Source organism: Hemitrygon akajei, chromosome 7, assembly GCF_048418815.1.
Source record: "Hemitrygon akajei chromosome 7, sHemAka1.3, whole genome shotgun sequence".
NCBI lineage: Eukaryota > Metazoa > Chordata > Chondrichthyes > Myliobatiformes > Dasyatidae > Hemitrygon > Hemitrygon akajei.
Genome location: NC_133130.1, coordinates 168,932,238 through 168,959,773, shown reverse-complemented (window position 1 = coordinate 168,959,773; position 27,536 = coordinate 168,932,238). Strand labels below are relative to the sequence as shown.

At 41.0% G+C, this 27,536-nt stretch overlaps 1 protein-coding gene across 7 annotated transcripts in view; it reads left to right on the top strand.

The window, feature by feature from the left end:
• The window catches only part of dennd1a (DENN/MADD domain containing 1A), a 618,210-nt gene that overhangs the window by 509,975 nt on the left and 80,699 nt on the right, over positions 1-27,536 (top strand). For all 7 annotated transcript variants that reach the window (XM_073052569.1, XM_073052565.1, XM_073052563.1 and 4 more), the window contains 2 exons: positions 3,420-3,476; positions 6,340-6,471. In XM_073052569.1, the coding sequence (XP_072908670.1) occupies positions 3,420-3,476; positions 6,340-6,471 (189 nt within the window). The remainder of the gene's footprint in view (positions 1-3,419; positions 3,477-6,339; positions 6,472-27,536) is intronic.

Genomic DNA, 27,536 nt, shown 5'->3' with positions numbered 1-27,536 from the left:
CTGGTTTGGTACCAAAATTGGTGTCTCCTGGGTGGACAACTGGGGAAGTTATAACAAGGTTTCTTCCAGGATTTCCCAGAAGAGATTTCATGAGCCCACTGGGACTGATAATCCAGGTGACCTTCGAAGCTGACAAAGGAATGGTGCCAGTGAAAACAAGATGTAAAAGATCTCCAGGGGCCGCGACTGACCTTGTTTACAAACTTCTCTGCTGAATCTAGTTAAGTCACTGCTCCAAGTGATCCAGATTATTAGAGAATATAAAAAAGGAAGGCAATGTCAGAAGTAATAAGCCCCTGGAAACCACGGTATAAGCTTACATTGCACCAAAAATGTTTATCATTAGGTAGTTGAGAATCATTATAAAGAAACTGTGGACCCTACTGGGCCATTTGCATTGTGAATTTGCTACTGTATATTTCTCCTTCAGTATCCAGTTATACCTCGACATGCTTCCGACTTTTCATTCTGGTGCATTCTAAGCCTCAGAATTTTCTTTTGGAGAATATTTCTTTCCTGTTTACTTCTTCACTTGATTCATTCTGTTCCTCCAAGGATAATTTGACCATATTTAGCAATGCCTGTGTCAAAAAAGGTAGAACTATTTTAGAGGCTTTAATTTCAACCTCGTTAGAGTTTCAGCACATTATCAGAATCAGGTTTATTATGATGAAGAGTCTTGGACCAAAATGTTGACTATTTATTCCTCTTAATAGATGCTACCTGACCTGCTGAGTTCTACTAGCATTTTGTGTGTGTTACTCTGGTTTGTTATCGCTGACATATGCTGTGAGGTTTGTTGTTTGCAGCAGCAGTACAGTGCAATACATCAAATATAATATAAATTACTATGATTGCACATTGCACATTTAGACGGAGACATAACATAAAGATTTTTACTCCTCATGTATGTGAACGATGTACGAAATAAAGTCAATTCAATTCAATCCAAATTAGATAGACAGATACTTTATTGATCCCAAAGGAAATTGCAGTGTCACAGTAGCATTACAAGTGCACAGATATATAAATAGTAGAAAAGAAGTAAGAAAGAATAAAAAAAAGTTACCTAAAAAAATAAGTTGTACAAGATTTACAAGTCAAAGATTACAAGAATCTCAAGATTTCCGAGTTTTCACTAATAAAGATGGTAGTGCAAGAATGACCATAATATTATACAGTAATGGGTACACTTTCACACCATCTAGATAAGAAGTGATGGTAGTATTGCACAGCATGTATGCGATAGCAGGGTGTGGTAAACAGAGGTTAATAACAGTCTAACAGGAGGGGGTCATCACTTCTCCGGCTATAGGTTGACTAATTATCGAGCCTATTGACCTCATATAGCCCTCTTTGGAGCAATGCAGCTGTCTTAGTCTGTTACTGAAAATATTCTTCAGTTCAGCCAAGGCGGCATGCAGAGGGTTAAAAACATTGTTCAGGATTGCCGTAATTTTCCAAAGGGTCCTTTGTTCTACCACAGCCTCCAGTGTGTCCAGTTTGACTCCTGCAACAGAGCCAGCCTTTCTAATCAGTTTATTGAACCTGTTTGCATCACCCATGTTGATGCCATTGCCCCAGCACACCACCACATAGAAGATTGTGTGGCAACAACAGACTGGTAGAACCTGTGAAGGAGAGGCTCCAAGGGACCTCAGTCTCCTCTGGCCCTTCTTGTACACAGCCTCTGTGTTGGTGCTCCACTCAGGTCTGCCATCCAGGTGCAACCGCAGTATTTGTAGGTCCTTCTAGGTCCTCACCATATCCATGTCCTCACTAAAAATAGTAATGGAGCAGTGCAGCCTTGGTCTTCCTAAAGTCCATCACCATCTCCTTTATTGATGTAGAGCTGCAGATGATTCGGCTTGCACCATTCGACAAAGTCTTCCACCAAGGCCCTGTATTCATCCTCCCGTCCTCCCTTTATACACCAAACTGAGTCATCAGAGCATTTCTGCAGATGACATGACATGGCTCAGTGTTGGATCTAAATTCTGAGGCATATGGGGTAAACAGGAAGGGAGCCAATACAGTCCTCCGTGGGGCCCTTCTGCTCCTTATAGCCATGTCTGATACATGAATTTTGCTGCTCCCTTTCCACCAATACTCACTCAGACAGATAGTCCAATTTCTAACTCCTCATTGTTCAGATGATCGATCCTTTCTTCTCCTAACCCCTAGTGTGGGGGTTCTTCCTCACAGTCATGGGTCTCTTGAGAGATCTGTTACTGATAGCACAGTCGAAGTGTCCACTTTTATATTTGTTCCTTACCAATTCAAATACTGCATTCCAGTGTCATAGGCTATAGGTCATGTGTCTGATCTTTAACACCTTTTTATTGGCTCTGCTCAAGGCCAGCATCTATTTATTACTCTCTTCCCAGCAAGTGACAGTCAGTAATTTACCGCTCTTTGTTCTCTTCAGTAGACAACTCGAATCACTCCAGGCACTCACAGATCCCTACACTCACAAACCTGCATGTTATATTCACCTCACAAATAACTTATAATTGGAAATTACCTCTAGTCCACCAGATTACCTGAAGCAACATTGTGTTTACTTTAAAACTCAGGAATTGAAGCAACTTCATCTCACAAAATGGAGGATGTAAAACAGTTGCGCAATATGGCAGCCTCCATCTCCAGGCACATGACGGGGACAAAGACAATTGATCTGTCTGCTACCATTGTCCTTGACCCATTCAAGTTTGACATTTCCTTCCATATATTAAACCCACCATGGCCAATACATGGATTCATTGCTTGTTCAGAAATCTGACAGTGGAGGGGAAGAAGATGTTCCTAAAACATGGAGCATGTGTCTTCATTGTAAGCGTAACACTATTGCAACGTCAGAGGTTAGAGATCAATTCCGGTGCCATCTGTAAGGAGTTTGTACATTCTCCCCATGGGCTGAGTGGGTTTCCTCTGGGTGTTCAGTTTTCCTTCCACATCCCAAAGATCATATGACCCTCAAGTCTGCTGTGCCATTTAATCTTCCAGTCATCCCCACTCCCTTGCCTTCTCCCCATACCCTTTGATGCCCTTGCTAATCAAGAACTGTGCCGGTTAGTGGGTTATTTGGTCATTGTAAATTGTCCCATGATTAGACTAGGGTTAAATCAAGGGTTGCTGGGCAGCTTGGTTCAGTGGGCCAGAAGGGTGTTTCCCACGGCAGCTCCAAAATAAATAAATAAATAGACAGATAGATAAATAAGTGAGCATGTGTGAACTATTTATTAGTATTCAGAAGTTCCTGCTTCTTCCTTTGAACTTTTTGCAGCTCCTGTTTTCTGTTAATGCATTGTACCAAAGCAGCAGAAACAGAAATGGCTTAATGGGAAGGCTTGTTACTATTGGAGGGAGATGAAGTCTAATGAAGTGGTTTTAACTTGAATTCTCTTCTGCACTTCTAGGCAAAGGACCATGCGAAAATGGGAATAAAAGAGGTGAAAAATCGTTTGAAGCAAAAGGTATTTGATTTATTTTTGGTACTGCAATAAGTACTGAGCCATTAGGTATATTAACTGATCAATGTGGAGCTGTTTGAGGCATTGTTACGGGTTCACTTGAAAATGCATTAACAGTGACGATACTGAGTGGGCTTTCAGAAAAACGTGGAGAGATGGCAAGCGTCTCTTAACCCAAAAAGGTTGTATTGTTTCTTTCTGGGCTCTAGTCTGATATTGGCTCAGATGGTTAAAGCACAAGTTAGATGTTGAGTGAAGTTTTTCCTTTAATATCCCTCCTTAACCTCAACCTCATGAGCATCGCTGCTGTACCATTCTCCAGAGTTCTGTTTGTTGTGTTACTGAACTTCATGGCCTACTTGAGTGATGCTGCCAATTAGTGACCAATTCAACATTCAAGATTGTTTAATGCCATTTCCAGTATACAGTGTAAAGGAGAACAAAATAACTGTTACCCCAGATCCAATGCAGCACAAAAAAAAACACAATAAGATAAAGAATCCAATAATAATTAAAAGACACAATAAATATAAATAGAAACAAGAGAAAATCTGCAGATGCTGGAAATCCAAGCAGCGTACATGAAATGCTGGAGGAGCTCAGCAGGCCAGGCAGCATCTATGGAAAAGAGTACAGTTGACGTTTCAGACCCTTCAACAGAACTCCTCAACTTTTTTTCTCCAGTCCTGGTTCATTGCCACAGATGGCTCTGAAGGCTAAATCATTGAGTATATTTAAAACAGAGGTTGATAGGCTCTTGATTAGTAAAGATGTCAAAAGTTACAGGAAAAAGACAGGAGAATGGAGTTGAAGAGGAGTAGTAAGTCAGCCATGATGAATGGTGGTGCAGACACAATGGGCTGAATGGCATAATTCTACACTTATTTCTTATGATCTTCTGGTCCAAAAATTATAAACTCAAGAAATTCTGCAGATGCGGGAAATCCAGAGCAACACTCACAAAATACTGAAGGAACTCAGTGGGTCAGACAGCATCTATGGAGAGGAATTAACAGTCAACGATTCAGGCCAAGACCCTTCCCTTCCCCTCACCTTTTTATTCTGGCTTCTTCCCCCTTCCTTTAAAGTCTTGATGAAATGTCTCAGCCTAAAACATCAACAGTTCATTCCTCTTCATAGACGCTACCTGACCTGCTGAGTTCCTCCAGCACTTTGTGTGTGTTAAGCCAAACCTCTCTGCCAGTGTTATACATAGATAGTCTGAAGTAAGTTATTTGATTCTAGTGTACAGAAATTTTATTTCATGAGAATTGCTACAACTTTCTCAAACATCCATTGGAAATTCTGTCAAAAGGAATCCCTATTCTCATTATTTCAATAAAATAGGGATTTAAAATAAACGATAGCCAAATTAGCAGTAGTGCAATCACTTGAGTTAAGTTTGATGTTCTATTGCTGGGCGTTCAAGTGGCTGTAGAGGCTGATCCAGAATCCACATATTCTGGCCAGACCTCACAACCCTGCACCCTTTACCACTTGATGATCGCCACTGGACTTAATCTGGGACATTAGGATAGATTCCATTAATGGAGAACGCTTGTGTATGACTTTGTTTAGCATGGGGTGCTGATACATGGGCAGACACCCCACCGTTCTTGATATATCAGGATCAGGGTCCAGTGTCATCGAATGCAAGATGACTGGAGTCCCTGCACTGCTGCAGCCTTCCTCCACCTTCACCGCTGTTGTGATGTGTCATCATCTTCCACCAGCTGCACCATTGAGGTCTGGGTTAAATTGCTCCTTGTCTGGACTTCACCCTGACCTTGCCACAGGTGACTGTCGGGAGCTAAGCGTCAGATGGCTAAACTCCAGACAGCATCGCTCTTGGGATCTCAGGAACTCACAAGCCTCTCCATCACTACAAGGTGACGATCGTCAGGGAAGAATAACCAAATATCATGAGAACAGATCAGAACCTTCAAATCAGATGGAACTCCTGGATGATGAGCTTAAATCCTTGCCTATTCATTAGTAGCCCAGGATAACTATCACCAGTTTTATCCATTTAGAATGATCTACTTGTTTTAAAACTGTGGGAAATTTTGAGGAAGCTCAATTTTAAAAGCAAACACAATTCAATTCTGGTGAAAAATCTCCTTCCTCGCCCTCCCTTGATCCTGACAGCTACGGAGACATTCAGGACTGATTTTCATCTGTTGTGCACATCAATCATGAAGAGAACGATGTGACAGGTAACACCTATATTGCTACTCTTGGTCATGCAATAGCGATATCTGAAAGTATATTTATTTATTCAGAGATACAGTGTGAAATAGGCCCTGCCAGCACTTAGAGCTGCGCTTCCTAGCAACCTACTGATTTAACCCTAGCCTAATCACAGGACAGCATACAATGACCAATTAACCTACTAATTGTCTTTAGACCGGAAGAAAAGTGGAGCACTTGGAGAAAACTCACACGAACACAGGAAGTAACATACAAACCTGCTTGCAGAGGACACCAGAATCAAATTCTAAACTCCAACGCCCTGATCTGTAATAGCATCACACTAACCAATACACTACCATCAGATATTTTATTCTCAGTCAAAACTAGCAGAAAGTGGGTCTGATTCTTCCCTGCACAGTGACTATCGCTGGATTCCAATGAGAGATGCAACTCTTTGATTAATGAATTGTTTTTCCCTATTTTACTCTTAGGGTTCTACAGGGTTGTATTGCAATTGGTATGTCACTCACTGATTTATTGGTTTGTGCGTATAGCTTGTGTTTCTAACATCAGAACATGTAGACAGCTGCTCCCTGCAGTGCTTCCTCGATATCCTGTGTCCAGTAATCACAAATGGTCCTGCAAATGCTAATCTCTTGTGTCTGTCTTGCAGGAAATGGCAGAAAATGGCTACTCAGTGGCGGGAGACAATGTCCAGCATAAAAGTATGGCATCCCCTCTGTCTGAGAAGAAGGAAGGGAGGCAGCGCGACGACCGGCGGCCGATAACCATGCATTTTGGTCAGGTATGTAAGGGCCAATGTGTTTCCTTTTCATTGAGTGCTTGTCTTTTTTTTTGTTTTGTAGAATGTTTATACATAAATGAAGTAAGTTTGCAGGCGACATCGTAGATAACGTAGAAGGTTGTCCAGGTTGCAATAAGGCACAGACAGGATGCAGAGCTGGCCTGAGAAATGGCAGATGGAGTTCAATCCGTAGAAGTGTGAAGTGATTCACTTTGGAAGGTCAAAGTTGAAGGCAGGATTCAAGGTTAATAGTGGAATTCTTAACAGTGTGGAGGAACAGTGGGATTTTGGGGTCCAAGTCCACAGATCCCTCAAATTTTCAGAGCAAGTTGATAGGATAGTTAACAAGATGTATGGTGTATTGGCCTTCATTAGTCGGGATTTCCTGACAAAATCCCTGCATCATCAAGCTTTCTCCTTTGAAATTGCCACAACTGTTTATTTGGTTATCCAGACTTTCTCTTCCTTGTCAGAAAAATGAACCAGTTATGTCGTGAAGACTTCGGGACATTATTTGATGTTATTTAAAAATGGAATCTCCTATTTTTGGAGCTAGGATTGAAAACAGAACCTACAACGTGCTTCAGGAGTCTTTGAACAGTTTTAAAGATTAATGCAGAGTACTGGAGGCACTCAGCAGAGCTCAGTCCTGATAAAGGGTCTCTGCCGGAGACAACAACTGTTTGTTTCCGTTTGTGGATGCTGCCTGGCATGCTGAGTTCCTCCAGCATTTTGTGTGTGTTGCTCTGGATTTCCAGCATCTACAGAATCACTTGTGTTTATGATTTGTAGTTTTAAAGATCAGGTTTTGGAATGTCTGAAATCCCAGTTAAAAATTGTGTATGGAAAGTCATGTGAACACTGAACCGTGAACACTCTCTAGAGCAGGGGTTCCCAACATGGTTTCCACAGACCCCCTCAGTTAATGGTAGGGGTCCATGGCATAAAAAAGGTTGGGAATCCCTGTTCTAGAGTTGGCAGTTATGGTAGCATTTTGTTTGTTATGCACCATGTCTTTCCATGATCATGATTGTTCTTGGCAAATTTTTCTACAGAAGTGGTTTGCAATTGCCTTCTTCTGGGCAGTGTCCTTACAAACCGGGTGGACCCAGCCATTATCAATACTCTTCAGAGACTGTCTGCTTGGCATGAGTGGTCACGTAACCAGGACTTGTGATATGCACCGGCTGCTCATACGACCATCCACCGCCTGATTCCAAGGCTTCACATGACCTGGTCAGGGCGACTAAGCAGGTGCTGCATCTTGCCCAAGGATGACCTCCAGGCTAGTGAAGAGAAGGAATACCTTACACCTCCTTTGGTAAAGATGTATTTACATCCCACCGCCTTAAGCAGTGCCCATCATATATTGAAGCAGGGTACTAATAAAATAGTAGCCACAAAATCTTGATTTCTTTTATGCTCTTGGTTCTTTTACTCAAAGATACCAGGAATAGTGGAACTGGCTTAGATGGGAATCTTGGTCAACATGGAGCAGATGAGGTGATTGACTCATCTGCCTGCACCTTGGCCAAGGTATAGCACCTGCCCCCCCCATTGAGGGTTACGTGAAGCCATGGGAACAATTGGTAGATGGCCATATGAGCAGGTGGTACATATCACAAGACCACTGACAGCAGGCAGATAATCTCTGAGGAGTTTTGATAATGGCTGGGGTCATCCATCTTGCAAAGATACTACCCAGAAGAAAGCAATGGCAAACCACTTCTGCAAAAAAATTTGTCAAGAACAATCCTGGTTGAAAGACTATCATTGTCAATGTGATACAACACGGCACAAAATGATGACGATGATTGTCCGTATTCCTTTGTACTTTTCTTACAATGTAGAAAGTGGCCTTCAGGCCTATTGAGTCTGCTAGCTCTTAGAACAATCCCACCAATCCCATTCCCCCAATTACTATCCTATAGCCATCTCTTCCTTACACATCCACCAACTCTTCCTGATTCTCTGACCACTCGCTGTACCAGGGAAATTTACCGCAGCCAGTTTGACGACCAGTCAACATGTCTTTGGGATATTGGAGGGAACTCGCATAGTGAGAGAACATCCAAACACCCCACAGACGGCACTAGGTCCCTGGAGCAGTGAGGTGGGTTGTTGAAGTCTGTGATTGTGATAGTGGTGCTGTCTTTGCATTTGTGCATTTTAAGTGGGCTGGCAAAAGAAGCCCTTGTAAGGAAAGACAGCACATGCTGCAACGCTGGATTTAATTTGTTTTTTCATGGGTGTGGACGTTGCAAGTTGTGCCGGTATCTATTGTCTGTCTTTACTTGTTTCTGAAGTGGAGGAGAAATTAATTTGGAAAATGTGTATCTTGGCTGGTTGATGGTTGGGTTGAGTTGTTCTCTAATCTTGGCAATTTACTTGCAAACATTTTGTCACCATATGAGGAGACATCATCAGTTCACTGCTAATTGTGGTGTCCTCCCAAAGCTTGGCCTTTATATACTTATCAACCAGCTGACTGGTTGTCATCTGAAAGTCTGTCACTGATTGGTTGTGTGGCAATCTTCATGTGTTGTGGTTTGGAATTTTGTCTGCATTGGCTCATAAATAGGATGAGGTCTATGAGTCTGTTTACAGAATTGTTAACTAAAAACCACGCTTCTAGAGATTCTCCTGTATGCCACGTGTACGTTGCGCCATGACTTTCACCGATGCCCAGTTGAATTTGTACCCCCTTGATCTTCATAGGCAGAGACTAATAGGTAGAAATTAATTATGAACATCGATCCCTGGGTAGAAATTAATTATGAACATAGATCCAAGACGCATAGTGAACCAGATGGTTTGTAACAGCAGTCAGTAGTTACCAAGACTTGTTCAATTATAGATTCACTTCATTAGTTGAATTTGACTTCCTCAGATTTATGGGAGGATTTGAATTTCATAGTTCAAAAGTTCAAAGTAAATTTTATTCTCGAAGTACGTATATATCACCATATATAACACTGAGATTCATCTTCTTGTGGGCATACTCAGTAAATCTGTAGAATAACAAGTGTAACAGAGTCATTGAAGGATTGGCCATCTAGGTCATTCAACCAGAATGCAGAAGACAACAAACTGTGCAAACAGAAAAAGAAGAATTGATCAATTAATAAGCAATAAGTATCACAAACATGAGATGAAGAGACCTTGAAAGTGTTTCTTTGAGTTGATGGTGCACTGCTGTGGCTATTAAACTCATACTGAACCACTCTACTGTCGTAGCTTTCTATATTGATGTTACACTGGTGAACAGACTGTTGACAGATCAGATTTATTTATTTATTAGGTTAGATCTATTAGTTACATCTGCATCAAAACACACATCATTTGCGCTAACAACCAACATAGCCTAACGGTGTGCTGAGGTGCAGGCAGCACGTGTCACCACATATTTTGTTGCCAACAAAGCGTGCCCACAATGTTCAGCAGAATAACATGCAGTCAGCATACAATACACAGCAAACATCAGCGGCAAAACAAATCTGTTTCCCATCACCCCCTCCCAATCCACACGCACAGATAGGCCACCAGTGCAGGGCAGATCACCATTTGGCCTCTGACCTTCAGGCACTGGCTCTGGACTCTCAGAATCAAGCCTTTGGCCTCCAGACCTGCTGACCCAGGGTCATCAACCTTTGGGTTTTGAACTCTGAACCTGCTAACCTCAGTCTTCAAACGGCAGATGGTGGAAACTCAGAATGTGACTCACCTGTCCCAAATGAGTGGCTACCCAGCCCCTGACCTCTAGAAACATGCCAGTTACTGGTCCTTGTAAGGTTCTGCTCTGCAATTACCCCTTGGAAGCTGTTGATGGAAAGTGAGGCCTAGATGATGACATTGACTTTCAAGGGAAGGAGACCAAGTGCTCTCCTCTTTTAAGTGGTTATTATCTGATACCTGCTTGCTGCAAATGATACCTCCCAAATCTAGTTATTGCACCATGCAGGCCTGACGACTTCATTATCTAAGAATTATGCATGCTAAAAATCCAAAAGGTGCCTGAATTCACATTCTTCGTTATTTTCATTCTACTTGTTTAAAAGCGAAGCATCATTTTATACACGGGAAAACCTGAAGACCGGGCAGTGGCTGACAAAGTTCTCCTAGGACTGTAGGCAAAATGCATCAAGCTTGTCGTTGTGTTGAGTGCTGCAGGTTCAACAGGGACTTCGTACACTCCACATAAAAATAGCTCTTGCAAGAGGAATGTGAAGATTGGTGTGTCTTATTATCCAGGAGGAGTTTTAATTGTTGGGGGAGTGTGGAAAGAGAGCAGAGCTCCTTGGCCTGAAGTAGGTGGTTTAATTTATCTGGGGCCAGCTATTGGCAACAGCATCAACAACAGTTATTTATACCAAACCATTAACATCTTTTCTCGTTATAGACTGTCTGAGTATATCCAGTATTTCCTGCTTTTATTCCAGCTCTCCAGTTTTTGCATGTGTTGTGCTTTTAAGAATCAGATTCAGAATCAGGTTTATTATCACTGAAGTTTGCCGTGAAATTTGTTGTTTTGTGTTGTTTTGTTTTGTGGCAGTACAAGACATAAAACGTAACATAAGTTATATTAAGAAATATATTTTAAAAAATTAAATGAGCAGTGGGAAAAGAAAGCAAAAAGAACAGTGAGGTAGTATTCATGGGTCCATTCAGAAATCTGATGAAGAGCTGTTGAGTGTAGTAATGAGATGGTAGTAATGAGAACAGGGTATGTCCTGAGTGGTGGGGGTCCTTAATAAAGGATGCTACCTTCTTGAGGCATCGACTTCTGCAGCTTTTTGCTGACCTTGTGCATTGGCACCTACACGCCAGTTGATGATGCAACCAGTTAAAATGCTCTCCACGGTTCATCTGTAGACAGTTACTAGAATCTTTCGTGAAATAATGAAGTTTCTCCTGAAACTCCTAATGAAGTATTGTCACTGGCATGCCTTCCGTGTGATTGCATCAGTATGTTAGGCCCAGGATACAATCTTTGAAATGTTAACACCCAGAACTTGAAGCTACGCACCCCTTCCATTGCTATCCCCTCAATGACGGTGCGTGTTCCCTCGACTTTGGCGAGGTAAGTGGACTTACTTTTTTTCTTGCATTTTTTTTTTGAAGAATAGAGAGCATGTCTGTAGGGCTAGTACTTTGCTCTGGGTGTCAGATGTGGGAATCCTGGAAATCTTCCAGTCTCCCAGATGGCCACCTCTGCGCCAGGTGCACTGAGATGCAGCTCCTGAGAGACCGTGTTAGGGATCTGGAGCTGCAGCTTGATGACCTACAGCTTATTAGGGAAAGTGGGCAGGAGATAGATAGGAGCTACAGGGAGTTAGTGACTCCGAGGCTGCAGGAGTTAGATAAATGAGTGACTGTCAGGGGAGGGAAGGAAGAGCTCAGATAGTAGCGAACACCTCTGTGGCCACCCCCCTCAGTAATCGTTACCTCGTTTTGGATGCTGTTGAGGGAGGTGACCTGACAGAGGACAACCACGGTGATCTGGTTCTGAGGTGCAGAAAGGGGAGAAGAAGATGAGGAATGCAGTAGTCATAGGGGATTCCATAGTGAGAGCAACAGACAGGAGGTTCTGTCAGCCTGATAGAGATACCCGCATGGTTTGTTGCCTCCCAGGTGCCAGGGTATGGGATGTCTCGGATCAGGTGCAGAGTCTTCTGAAGGGAGAGGGTGAACAGCCAGAATTCTTGGTACACGTTGGTACCAATAACATAGGTAGAAAAAGAGAGGAGGTCCTGAAGAGAGATTTCAGGGAGTTGGGTAGGAAGCTGAAAAGCACGACCTCCCGGGTAGTAATCTCAGGATTGCTGCCTGTGCCACATGTTAACAAGTCCAAGAATAGCATAATCAGGCATATTAATGTGTGGCTGAGAGACTGGTGTAGGGGCAGGGCTTCGGGTACCAATATCCTAGCAGGCAGGTTTAATAGAGCTGTTAGGGAGGGTTTAAACTAATTTGGCAGGGGGATGGGAACTGGAGTGATAGGGCTGAGGAAGGGGAAAACAGAAATAAATCAAAGATAGCGTGCAACAGAGATAATAGAAAGGACAGACAGGAGATGAGGCATAATCACAGCCAGTGGGATGAGTTATAGGGCAATAGAGGCGTGGTGCAGTTAAAACAGAAAGCAACAAATACTGGACTGAAAGTGTTATATTTGAATGCACACAGCAAAATAATTAAAATGGACAATCTTGAAATTCAGCTACAGATTGGCAAATATGACATAATGGCCATCTCTGAAACTTGGCTATAGGATGGCTGCCGTTGGGAGCTGAACGTCCAAAGATATACTGTGTATCGGAAAGATAGGTTAATAGGCAGAGAGGGTGGTGTGGCCCTGTGTATAAGAAGTAATATTACATCATTAGAAAGGGATGACATAGGCTTGGAAGCTGTAGGGTCTCTATGGGTTGAGTTAAGAAACACCAAGGGTAAAAGGACCCTAATGGCAGTTGTATACAGGCCTCCAAACAGCAACCGGGATGTGGATTACAAATTACAGCATGAGATAGAAAAGGCATGTCAGAGGGGCAATGTCATGATAATCATTGGGGATTTTAACATGAAAGTCGATTGGGAAAACCAGGCCAGTACTGGACCTCAAGAGAGAGAATTTGTAGAATGTCTAAGGGATGGCTTTTTAGAACAGTTTGTAGTTGAGCCCACTAAGAGATCAACTATGTTGGATTGGGTGTTGTGCAATGATCCAGAGGTGAAAAGAGAGCTTAAGGTTAAGGAACCCTTGGGGAACAGTGATTACAATATGATCAAGTTTACTTTGAAATTTGAGACGGAGAAACTAAATTCCAATGTGTCGGTATTTCAATGGAATTGAATCGGATGACTGGAAAATTGCAAATGTTACTCCACTATTTAAGAAGGGTGGGAAGCAGCAGAAAGAAAACTATAGACCTGTTAGCCTGATATCAGTGGTTGGGAAGTTGTTGGAACTGATTGAGATTATGGTGTACCTGTAGGCACATGACAAGATAGGCCAAAGCCAGCATGGTTTCCTGAAATAAAAATCCTGCCTGACTAACCTACTGCAATTTTTTGAGGGAATTACAGCAGGGTAGACAAAGGAGATGTAGTAGATGTGGTGTACTTGGATTTTCAGAAGGCCTTTGACAAGGTGCCACACGTGAAGCTGCTTAGAAAGATAAGAGCCCATGGAATTACAGGGGAGTTACTAGCATGGGTGGAGCATTGGCTGATTGGCAGAAAACAGAGTAGGAATAAAGGGGTCCTATTCTGGCTGGCTGCCAGTTACCAGTGGAGTTCCACAGGGGTTGGTGTTGGGACCGCTGCTTTTTCGATGTATGTCAATGATTTGGACTATGGGATTAATGGATTTGTGGCTAAATTTGCCGATGATACAGAGATAGGTGGAGGAGTGGATAGTGTTGGGGAAACAGAATGCCTGCAGAGAAACTTAGATAGTTTAGGGGAATGGGCAAAGAAGTGGTAAATGAAGTACAATGTTGGGAAGTGTATGGTCATGCACTTTGGTGGAAGAAATAAATGGGCTGACTATTCTTTAGATGGGCAGAGATTTCAAAATGTAGAGATGTAAAGGGACTTGTGAGTCCTTGTGCAGGATACCCTCAAGGTTAAGTCGGTGGCGAAGAAGATGAACGTAATGTTGGCATTCATTTCTAGAGGTATAGAATATAAGAGCAGGAATGTGATGTTGAGGCTCTATAAGGCACTCGCAAGACCACACTTGGAGTAGTTTCGTGTGCAGTTTTGATTTCCTTATTTTAGAAAGGATATACTGACATTGGAGAGGATTCAGAGAAGATTCACAAGAATGATTCCAGAAATGAAAGGGTATGAGGAATGTCTGGCAGCTCCTGGGCTGTATTCCCTGGAGTTCAGGAGAATGAGGGGGCATCTCATAGAAACATTCCGAATGTTAAAAGGCCTGAATAGATTAGATATGGCAAAGTTATTTCCCATTGTATGGGAGTCTCAGACAAGAGGGCACAATTTCAGAATTGAAGGACGTCCATTCATGACAGCGATGCGGAGAGGGTGGTAGATCTGTCAAATTTGCTGCCTCAAGCAGCTGTGGAGGCCAAGTCATTGAGTGCATTTAAGGCTGACATAGATAGGTTCTTGTTTAGCAAGGGCATCAAAGGGTATGGGGAGAAGGCAAGGGAGTGGGGATGACTGGAAGAATTGGATCAGCCCATGATTGAATAGCGCAGCAGACTCGATGGGTCAAATGGCCTACTTCTGCTCCTATATCTTAAGGTCTTTTTTTTCTAATTTATTTTTTATTGAAGTTCATCATCAAACAAACATTTCCATAAGATGTATTTCAGATATTGTACATATATAGTCATATATGCCACAAATCTCCACATACAGTCATTTATCTGAGGTATACACTTACAGAAAAGAGAGGAAAGAAAACAGGCAAAAGGAGAAAACTATGTACAAGTAGGGAATGATCTTTTTTTAACAACATATTCATTGATTTGTGAGGATAAAATCAGGCCTATGAGGTGTTACATAGTTAAACCATTTTTCCCAGTATGAATCAAATTGTTCCAACTTATGATTAACAGATGCTATTATCTTCTCCACTTTGTAAATATCCATTGTAATTTCCATCCATGTATTTAAGGTTGGGCTCTCCTGTGATAACCATTTCCTAGTAAGAGTCTTTTTACCAGCCACCAGCAGTATATTCATTAAATATTTATCTCTTTTCAACCATTCTTGAGGTATATATCCAAAATATATGGTCTTACTTTCTAAGGGTATTTCACATTTAAGATGTCTTGTAGAGCATTGTGTATCCCACTCCAATAATTTATGATAGCGGGGCATTCCCAGAAAATATGATAATAGTTTGCATTTTAATTTCCACAATTTCTCCAGCAAACTGGGAGGTTACTATCATAATGGAATTTCTAAGAGGGTGTAATAAAATATCTTATCAAGTTTTTCATTCAAACTCCCTCCATTTCTGTGAACTTGTACATTTCCATTGATACCTCCGTATAATTGCCCACTCTTCCTCAGATATAATTATCCCTCCTTTTCTCCCATTTTGTTTCAATGTATGAAGTCAAATGTGTTTTAAGATTTGACAAACCCTTATACACACTTGAAATGATTCTACTACCGCTATCTGAATTATATGCTTTTCTAAATAGCTCTATCAAACATGTTCTTGCCTTGGTTACATTTTTAACCGTCCTATTAGCATATTGTCACATTTGTAAATACCGATAAAAGTCTTGTTTTTCTAATAAGTGTTTCTCTTTAAGCATTTCAAAACTGAACAGTGGTCCTTCTTTCATTATATTGCAAAGAACTGTTATTCCTTTAGCTATCCAGTCCTTAAATTTAGCATCCAGTTTATTTGGCATAAAATCCGAGTCATATTCACAACCATTTAAGAATTGCAATATCTCCCTCTAGTTTATATTCTTTTATAATAGTTTTCCATATTTTAAAAGTCCATTTCACCCATGGGTTATCAATATGTACCTTTGTAGGTTGTTATCAGCCAAAATTTCCTGTATGGGGATGGGAAATATCCCCATCTCAATGTTTTTCCATTGAGCATCATATGATGGGTTACACCAACATATCACAGCTCTCAACTGTACTGCAATATAATAATCTCTAAAAGAAGGTAGGCCCCATCTCCCCTTTTCCTTGGCTAATTGCAAAGTTTTGAGACAAATTCTAGGCCTTTTACCTTGCCAAATAAATCTTGCTAACATTTTGTTCCATTCATTGAATTGATTTTGATTACCTCTTCTGGTAGGGTCTGAAAGAGATATAATAGTCTGGGCAGAATATTCATTTTAATAGATTCAGTCCTTGAACTGAGACTGAAAAAAGGAATTAGGTTCCATCTTGTTATATCTTCCTTAATTTTTTTATATATAGGCTGATAATTGCATTCTGATAATTTTGCCAAATCTTTTGGCATAATGATGCCCAAATATTTGAAAGACTCTGTTTGCCATGCCCAGGGATATCTACTTTCAATTTCTCTTGTTGGGCTATAGTTATATGAAAGTAATTGGGTTTTATCTATGTTGATCTTGTATCCTGATAATTGACCATATTGTTCAAAGGATTGCATCAATTTAGATAAACCGTATGTTGGTTGCCCTAGATAGATCAAAATGTCATCCACGTAACAAGCCAATTTATGCTCTGTCCCTTTAACAGTAATTCCCCTGATATCTTCATTTTGTCTGATGTATTGAGCTAATGGTTCCAGATATAATGCGAAGAGTAGCGGTGATCATGCACAACACTGTCTCGTGCCCCTTTCTAGGGTAAGACTATTTGATAAATATCCATTGATTTTAATATCTTATGGTCTTATGGACTTCCCCTTCCTTAAGTCCACAAACAATTCCTTGGTCTGATGTTGAGTGCAAAGCTATTGTTGCAACAGCACTCAACCATCCGATCTATATCACTCCTCGTCACTACCTGAAGTTCTGCCAACAGTAGTTGTGTCATCAGCAAATTTATTGCTGGTGTTGGAGCTGTGCCGAGCCACAAAGTCATGGGAGAGGGCGAGAGGGTAGAGCAGCGGGCTAAGTACATATCTTTGAACAGCCTCCACCTGACTCGAGCAAATTTCTACAGATGAACCGTGGAGAGCATTCTTACTGGTTGCATCACCTCCTGGTTTGGTGGGGGGGGTCAATGTATTGGATCGTGAAAAGCTGCAGAGAGTTGTGAACTCAGCCAGCTACATCATGGGCACTAGTCTCCCCACCATCAAGGACATCATTTTAAAAACAGCTTCTTCCCCTCCATTATCAGATTCTGAACAGTCTGTGAACTCCACCTCACTATTTTGCTCTCTTTTTGCAGTATTTATTTTCTTATTGTAACTTACAACATTTTTGTGTGTATTCATTTGATTTTCCTCCATGCCAGTCCTTGACTGGATCAATACCATCATCCGCACAGTATAGCAATTTTTAATGTATTTGTTCAGTTTTGTTCCATGTCAGTCCTCCACATATGACAGGGATAATAAACCTGATTCTGATTCTGGAAACAGCAACCTTTCCATTGCTTATTTTGCATTGCTTTGAACATCGTCTACAGCATTCAGATATAAAACATACGAGATTAAACTTCTGAATATATTCCCAAACAATGGAAATAATTTAATATTAAAAATTCAATCATAGCAGCTGATATTTCATATACTGTAAATGCAACATTTGCCAAAAGAGGATTCTGGTGATGAAGCTGAATTCTGAATATAATCAATTTACTGCATAAGGATATCAAGGATTTGCTTGTTAGCATAATCAAAGCAGCTGAATAAAGAGCTTACAAAAGTCACCAAGAATATAAGGTGACAACAGCTGCTGATGAAACCAGCACAAGTTAGGATCAAGGAGTGATTCTCCTGGTACTTGGGGAACAGAAGGAAAATATAGTTGCAGCAGCCATGGTGTAACATGAAATAATTTAATTCAAAAATATTTTTACAGTCAACAATATAATTTGAAATCAGAATCTGATTTAATATCACTCACATAAGTCGTGAAATTTGTTGTTTTGCAGCAGCAGTACAATGTAATACATTTAAAAATTACAGTTTTTAAAAAGTATATATAAATGAATTAACCAAGTAGTGCAAAAGAGAGCAAAAATCGTGAGGTAGGGCTTGTCCTGGGTGATGGGGGTCCTTAATGATGGATGTCACCTTTTTGAGGCATTGTGTTTTGAAGATCAAACTCAAAATGGCATTTATTGTCATATGCAGAGAGTATGTTTGCCCAGGTGCAATGGAAAAACTCACTTCAAGTCAAAGTAAATTCATTATCAAAGTACATACATGTCACCATATACTACCTTGAAATTCATTTTCTTGCAGTCATTTACTGGGAGAAAAAGAAATACAGTAGAATTGATGAAAAACTATACATAAAGACTGACAGACAACTAAAGAAGATAAATTGTGCAAATAAAAAATAAATAATACTGGCAACATGAGCTGTAGAGCCCTTGAAAATGAGTCTGTAGGATGTGGAATCGGTTCAGAGTTGAGATGAGTGATACTTGCAGCAACATCACAGGCATATGTAATCAGCATTTACCAGAAAAAATGCATTCATTGATTACATGAATTTATTATTAATTATGGATTAATGATCTGAACATAAATTATACACAATTTTGCAAGAAAGAACACAATTAAAACAAAAAAAAGTCCCATTTGAGTCAAAGTGGTTATGGTGTTGTTATACTGAGGATACTGATTAGGGTTGTGCCAATTGGTTCAAGAAATGAATGGTTGAACGGAAGTAGCCATTCTTGAACCTGGAGGTGTGGAACCTCAGACTTCTGTACCTCGTGCTCGATGGGAGCTTCGAGAAGGTGCCGTTGCCCTGTTTGTTGATCATGGATGGTGCATTACTGAGGCACCACCTCCTGTAGATGCTACCGATGGTGGGGAGAGATGTGTTGGTGATGTATCAGACTTCTTGTTATAAGGTTCAATCCTCTAGTTTAAACTTCTTTTAAAGAATTACTTTGTAGTTGGAAATCAAAATATATCATTTGGTCAAGCTTGCTGTTTGATGTGATTACACATTTAATCAAACTGGGTTTTGTACTTCTGCATAAAGATACTTCGTCATTAATCCAGCATGGGTATTGTAACACTAAACATCCCTGGTCAAGGGAGAGGCTGTGTCACCTTCTTATGTTAGAAGATATCCTGTATGGGGAAAAAAGTATACAATTAAATACATTAAGACCATAAAATATAGGAGCAGAATTAGGCCATTTGGCCCATCGAGTCTGCTGTGCCATTTCATCACAGCTGATCCAATCTCCTGCCTTCTCCCCATATCCCTTCATGCCCTGACTAATCAAGGATCTAAACAAACAATGTGATGAGCTTTTTAAAATAAAAATTGTGTGATTCTGCTGACGTATTACTTACTTGTCATAAATCTTGATTAGTGTCAATGTGAGAAATTGCACTTAATCTGCCTTTGACAAGAACAGGATTTGACCCGGCTGATGTGTGTTTTTGAATATGTGTGTCAAACTCTCTGCACTTTTAGCTTTAGTTTGTTAATTATGTATTAAACTTCAGTGCACTGGCAGACATCTTTGAGAGCTTTGTTTCTGTGCAAGACAGAACAACAGATGGATACTTAAAATAGGTGGGGTACAGAAGTACCTCACACAGTGAGATGAAGGAATGTACTTCAGTCTGAAAAGTAGACAGAACCCCCCCCCCCCCTCCCCAAACTGAAGCTTACTAATTCTTATCACAATGAGTTTACATTATTTGGTCAGACCACATCCCTTTGGAACAGAGAGTAGAAGGAATTTCTCCCAGCTTATCCAACCCAGTAGCTAAAACTATATTGAAAGGTCTGGATAGAATGAACACAGAGAGGATGTGTTGTACAGTGGGTGTCTCAGACCAGCCTCAGAATGCAAGGAATTCCCTTTCGAACAGAGATGAGGGGGAATTTCTTGAGCCAAAGGGTGATTAATCTGTGGAATTCATTGCCACAAACGTCTGTGGAGGCCAAGTCATTGGGTATATTTAAAGCTGAGGTTGATAGTTTCTTGATTAATAAGGGCATTAAAGGTTACAGGGAGAAGGCAGCAGATTGGGGTTGAGAGAGATAATAAATCAGCCATGATGGAATAGCGGAGCAGACTCAATGGGCCAAGTGGCCTAATTCTGCTCCCATGTCTTGTGGTCTTATTCGCGTTTTTATTTAATGTTTAATATGCTGTCTGCAGCGAAATATAGAATGCAGTCCTCATGTGAAAGTGAAGAAGTAGAAATCAAATTGTATTAAAAATGATACAGCTTTATACCATCAAGTTGGTCGAAGCTTACACATGTGTTATTGCTACTGAAAGGTGTAACTTTATAAGATGCAAATCAGGTTCTATAAGTAGCAGAAAAATCTGACCACAAAACATTTTCTCAATGCACGATTGCTTAGTTTATTAGAAGCTGAAGACAGTAGTTATAATATTTTAAAGCTTTTCTATGCAGATGATGAGACAAGCTGTTTTTCATCATTTGTCAACTGCTTAACACATCTGCCAATGTTATCCTGGTGTGCACAGGCAAGACAGAATTTTTAAAATGCATGCATGTGGATTAGGGTCAAGCCCTGTGTTTTTCGAATACAGTAGGTTCGCTGATACAACTGCAGAAGAAGATCTAACCAACAGCGGTGAGATGCCTTAATTGAGACATGCTGTCAAAGTGACAAACCCATTTGCATATAGTCTATTTATTTTTGCTGTAACGGCCTGCAGTTTGCTGTTGGTTGAACATTCTTAATCAGCCTTCTCTAGTGAGCCTGCTGAAAGCTGTCCTCCACACTGTACTCTTCTGCATTGCCTGACAGTTTGTCTAAACAGGAAAGGGACGAAAAGCTGATCTTTTCCTCGCGATTGCTTTTGCCATTTTCGGATTCAATCAACGGGCACATTTATAACCCAAGTGCCCGTGGACTTGTTTGCTCGAATAGAGCACATGAAGAAGAAAATCATCTATGCAGACAATCAAAATGCTTCCCATTCCGCAGATCTGTCAAGTGTTGTGATCTGAATATCAATATTCTTTGAAAATTAGACTTTGCTGTTCAAATAGGGACAAGTTTAAAAGGAGAAAATGGGTGCCTGTACATCAGGACACCAATGCCTTGCATTCCTGGCATTTAACTCTGTACTTAGTGCAGATTTTGAATAACTGAATTATCCTGATATCTTGAAAAAAATCAGGATATACCTCCTCCAATTTTGAAATGATAATTGTGACTAATAACACTTCACAAACTGCTACTGGGCTGTAATAATTGCATTGTCTGAAATTCAAAATTTCATCAGGTGACTTCAGTAATTCTCGAGAATTCCTTACCCAAGCATAAAATGATTCCAATTATCTTTCATGTTTAATTCTTTGCCTGGTGGTCAATCCCCAGCTGAATTTCACCTGGAAATTTTAGAAGTTGAGGTAATATTACTGGATGTCATTAAGACCATGGGTGAATCGCACACCCCACATTTCAAAGATAATATATAGTTCACAGAAGATATTCATTCTGTACTGACAAAATCAAAGTATACGACCAACGGAATATAATTTCCCTTAAGTGCTGTTCTGTCACCTTGCATTGAAGGGCAAACGTTGACCTTCCTCAGTGTTAATTGTCTAAACTTTGCAACTCCCTGTGAGAGAATGCCGCGGAAATGTTCTTTTAATGAAGATAATATAGAAGGATGTTATTTTGACCTATTTTAACACCACAGCTGTGCCAACCACCCTTCTAACATGTTAACCTATTTATTACAGCACAAAAGAGGCTATTCGGCCCATTGGATCCATGCCAGCTTCCAGCAGTCATTTCCCCTTCATTTTATTTCCCTCTAGCCTAGGATCCTGTTTTTTCTATCTTTCCTGTAACTCCTCTTTTTGATTCATTTACACTATGAGGCAATTTACAAAAATCAGTTAACCTACCAGCATAAGACATAGGAGCAGAATTTTACAATCAATTGAGCACCCTTTGAAGATTATTTTCAATTGTTCTACACTATAAATCTCACCATCAGAAGAATTATTAGTAGATCACAAAAGTTGCACCAGTAGGTTAAATAGCTACAGATTAGTTCCGATCTCAGTTAATCTTAGGCCTTACAATTGAGGAAGCACAGTAACATAATGGATAGCACAACACTTTATAGTACAGGCGACCCAGGTTCAATTCCCATCGCTGTCTGTAAGGAGTTTGTACTTTCTCTCCATGACAGTGTGCTTTTCCTCCGGGTGCTTCGGTTTCCTCACACAGTCCAAAGACCTACCGATTGGTAGATAAATTGGTCAGTGTATATTGTTCTGTGATTAGGCTTTAAATTGGGGGTTGCAGGACAACGTGACTCAAAATGGAAGGGCATGTTCCAAGCTGTTTATCTATCAATCAATCAATCAAGAAATAAATAGATAGATTGATGGATTCATATCGATTTGTTTGATAGAATTAAAACACGCCAGACCATGGAGTTTCTTGACTGTAGTATACTGGATGAGGAAGTTCTAATCTGTAGTTTTTCCAACCCTGCCAGCAAGATGACCAGACACTGATTGCTCCAGTTATAACACACTGGGTATATTTAAAGTGGAGGTTGATAGGTACTGGATTAGTGAGGGCGTCAAAGGTTATGGGTTGAAGACAGGAGAATGGTGTTGAGAGGGATAATAAATCTGCTGTGATCAAATGAGGGAGAAACTTGATGGGCCGAATGGCCTGATTCTGGTCTTTTGTCTGAATTGACTCCACAGCTGTGGCCTCCAACCATCGCCTCAGCACTGGACTCGTGTTCAGGGACTCTGCAGTTCATGTGCACTATATTATTTGTTTACTTTTTTATTGTTTGCACGATTTGTTCTTTTTTCGCACCTTGGATGTTTGCTGGTCTCTGTTGTGTGGAATTTTCGTGGATTCTATTGTGTTTCTTTGTGGCTGTCTGCAAGAAGATGTACAGTCAGAGCCTGCATAATGCTACCCCACATAATGCTGATTCACTACAACGCGGTTATTCAATTCTTTACTGAAATTTTTAAAAACAAAAAAAAATCCATTCTAAACAGCACTTAAAACTTCTCAAGAGCAGTCACCATTACAGTAAACATTTGATCAGCCAATGAGAGCATTTTATATACGTTCTGAGCCACTCACGGCCAATCATGTATTAGTTCACTCTCTGCCTCACCAGTGTGTGTAAACATTCTTGCTCCCTCGCCAATTTATTCCATTTTTTTCTCCCATAATGTCTGGAAAATGGCCTGCAATATCCATTTAAGATGTCTAGGAAAACCATTAGCATGGATGTGAAACTGCAAGTGATACGGCGTTTGAAAGCTGGCGAGCATCAGGTTGATAACGACTCTGACTGGGAGTGAAGCAATAAGGCAAAGAGAGGTATTCTTGACATGATCTCCTGTGACTGAAAAGTGCTTCATGAGAGGAAACTTAAGAAAAGGGCCATCAAATGATGACACCTACTTGAAGCAGAAGCCTAACTTAGAGGTGGACCCACAGCCCAGTCCCTTCTCTAAGGTGTAACCATCATCTGCTTCCCTCTGTTACTGCTGTGATGAATGTTTACTCCACTGATGTACAGGTCAGGCCTATTTGCCATTTTCTTACTCCACAAATCACTGTGTACACATAAAATAATATATATCTCGGGTTTCTTTTTTTTTATTAGACACTCATGTCTACTTACGAAATGTTCTATTGACCCCACATAGCGCTGATTTACATACCGCTCCACCTCCAAGGAACACATCCTCAGCATTAAGCAGGGTCTGAATGTAGATGATATCATTCGTTCACTATTTGCCATGTCGTATGGCGTGGGCAGTCATGGTCCATCCATGACCATGATTTTTCTTGGCAATTTTTTCTACAGGAGTGGTTTGCCATTGCCTTCTGGGCAGTGTCTTTACAAGATGGGGGACCCCAGTCGTTATCCATACTCTTCAGAGATTGTCTGCTTGGCGTCAGTGGTTGCATAACCAGGACTTGTGATATGCACCAGCTGCTCCCACGACTTCACATGAGTGTGATCTGGCCAAGCGGAGGGGGCTAATGTGGGACAATTTGCCTAAGGGTGATTTGCAGGCTAGCGGAGGGAAGGAGTGCCTCACACCTCCATCAGTAGAGGCTATCTCCATCCCACCACTCCAGTGTACACACTTTGATAATAAATGTACTTAGAACTTTGAACTTTACTGACTTAAGGTCCTTTCAGATACTGGTGCAATATTAGTTGCCTCCTAACATAATGCTTATATGAAGATGCCAAACCCCTTAAGGTTTCTTATTCCATCTCCTCTCTAAACACTGCATGCCCAGTACTCCCACCTCACCCCAACCACCTTTAAAGCATGAAGAACATATTTTGCCCTGGACCCTCACTATTGGTTGTTGCTCACCATTTTGATGCAAATTTACTGTCAAGTCAATATTGTCTTTGCCATTGTTTAAGTTCAAGATCGAGTTCATTGGTGTCTGACTGTACATATGTACCACCAAATAAAACAATGTTCCTCCGGACCACGGTGCACCCACAAAACACATATCACAGCAAGCACATAAAATATGATCATAAATAAATTAATAAAATATAATTCAAAATGCATCTAGTACAGTGCAGCACAGGTAAGCAGTAAACAGCTCGCTGACCTAGTGACGAGGCCTCGGTGGTGGCAGGGTATTCCATAGTCTCACAGCCTGAGGGAAGAAGTTGTTACCCAGTCTGGCTGTTCTAGTCGTGATGCTCTTTTATCTCCTTCCTGATGGTAGTGGGTCAAAGAGAGTTGTGGGACGAGTGGTAGGGATCCTCAACAATGTTTCGGGCCCTTTGTCTACAACGTTTTTGGTAAATGTCACAAATAGAGGAGAGAGAAACTCCGGTGATTTCTCGGTTTTTACTCTCCCCGTAGGGTGTTGCAGTCTGATGTCTTCCAGCTTCCGTACCACACAATGATGCAGTCAGGCAGGACACCCTGGATGGTGCTCCTATAGAAAGTTGTTAGAATGGGGGTGGAGAGTCTTGCACGCTTCAGTCTCCTCAGAAAGTGTAGATGCACTGTGCCTTCTTGACTAATGAGGTATTGTGAGTCCTCATTAGATTATGTCCCGATAGGGTAAAATTGGATCTTCCCCAGAACAAATCTTTTCTCTTGGTCTCTCTCTGTTCTTTTCCATACTTGCACTGAACTACTGACATACATAAAGATGAAAAAAGATAAAGATTAGCTTTATTTGTCACACCTGCATCAAAATGTACAATGAAGTATGTTGTTTGTGTCACCAGTTGCTATGTGCTGGATGCAGCAAGCGCACAAGTATTGCCACAATTCTGGCACCAACATAGCATGCCCACAACCCTAACTGTATGTCTTCAGAATGTGGGAGGAAACCCAGGCAGTCACGGGGACAATGTATAAACTCCTCCTAGACAGAAGCAGGAATTGAACCCCCAGTCAGTGATTGTTGACGCTGTAAAGTGATTGCGCTAACCGCTACACCATGCAGCCCCACTGATATACAGATCCTTCCAACTTCCCCAGTTTAACTTCCTGAGGCTAGTTCTGAAAAGCAGTACTCCCCCTTTCACCACTTTGCACATACAAACTAAAAAAGCTCTTCTGAATGCATTTTAAAAATTCTGTGCAATGTTATTTACACTAATTTAATCCTAGTTAATATTGGCATAATGAAATACCCTGCTATTACATTTGTTTCATTTTCACACATTTCTATCAACTGTAATATTTTAATAATCCACAATATCCACTAAATAATCCACCCAGTCATTATAATCTTGTATTTTAAATAAATAAATTGGTACTGAAATAAGACTGGAGTTCTCAAAGGAGTTGTCAGAGCTGACCTCTGAACACTGGCAGCATATTGTCATCGTTAGAAAGCATCCCAGCAGTAAATACTCAGTACTGCGACTAGTACCACAGACTACTAGTGAATTCAAATTGCTTCTGGCTCAGTCCCAATCTGCATCTCTAGAGTGATACTCTATTGTTACATGATCTTTGACAGTGAATGTCTTGGTTTGTTGGGCTTTCTATCAGACTGTTTACCAGCTGTTAATTCTTCTCTAACATGGAGAAAACTTGGCAGGAATTTGTTGAATTAACTCATCTCTGAATTTCTAAAGCTCAGGTTTAAGTGATTTGTTTGTGTGGTTTGAAAGGAAGCCCATTCAAAGATTAGCTTTATTTGTCAGATGTAGATCAGAATGTACAGTGAAATCCGTCATTTTGTGTCTGAGGATTGCTGAGGCAGCCCACAATTGTCACCGCACTTCTGGCGCCAACAAAGCGTGCCCATGATTTAGAGTCATAGAAAAGTACAGCACAGAAACATGCCCTTCAGCCCATCTAGTCTGTGCCAAGCCATTTAAACTGCCCACTACCATCGACCTGCACCGGGGACCATAGCCCTCCATAACCCTACCATCCATTTACTATCCAAACTTACTGTATCTTAAATGTTGAAGTCAAACTTGCATGCAGCATTTGTGCTGGCAGCTCGTTCCACACTCTCACAACCCTATGAGTGAAGAAGTTTCCCCTCATGTTCCCCTTAAACTTTTCACCTTTTGCCCTTAACCCATGACCTCTAGATGGAGTATCACCCAACCTCAGTGGAAAAAGCCTGCTTGCATTTACCCTATTTATACTCCTCATAATTTTGTATACTCCTATCAAATCTCCTCCCAATCTTCTATGTTCCAATGAATAAAGTCCTAACCTATTCAATCTTTCCATATAACTTGGGCATTCCAGACCCAGCAACATCCTTGTGAATTTTCTCTGACTAACGCTAGTATACGGTCATGAGGAGAACGTACTGTATAAACTTCTTGCAGATAGGGGTGGGAATCGAACCCTGTTCACTGGCACTGTAAAGCGATGTGGTAAATATCATTCTACCATGCCACTCTCCCCGTCCCCATGGAGTAGGGTAGGAATTAGGACCACTCTGCTCAAGATTTGCACCAAGTAAATGTTTGCCTTGATACCCTAATCGAAGTCCTTCTGTGGAGCCAGGAGACGTCAGGTATGTCTCCACAATCCTTACAGTCGCCCCACCAGCCCCCTGAATCCCTTCTGCTTCCTCTAACCCCTTCCTCAGGCACAGTTATCATAATTAATATGGCTTAGGGAAGGCAGTGAGCCTTGATGGAGGGTCTCGGACCATCATCTGTTTACTCCCCTTCATAGATGCTGCCTAACATGCTGTGTTTCTCAAGCATTTTGTGTGTGTTGCCTAAGATTTCCAGCAACTGCGGAATCTCTTTTGTTTAAGGGAATAGTATTGTTTTAGTTTGGGGAAGAGTATTTCTAGTACAAGAACTGTCTCTCAATCCAACATTTCACTCTCATTGTATAGTTATGTCCCAGTTAGTTGAGCGTGTGGCACGGTAGTGCAGTGGTCTCCGGGTGCTCTGGTTTCCTCCCACAT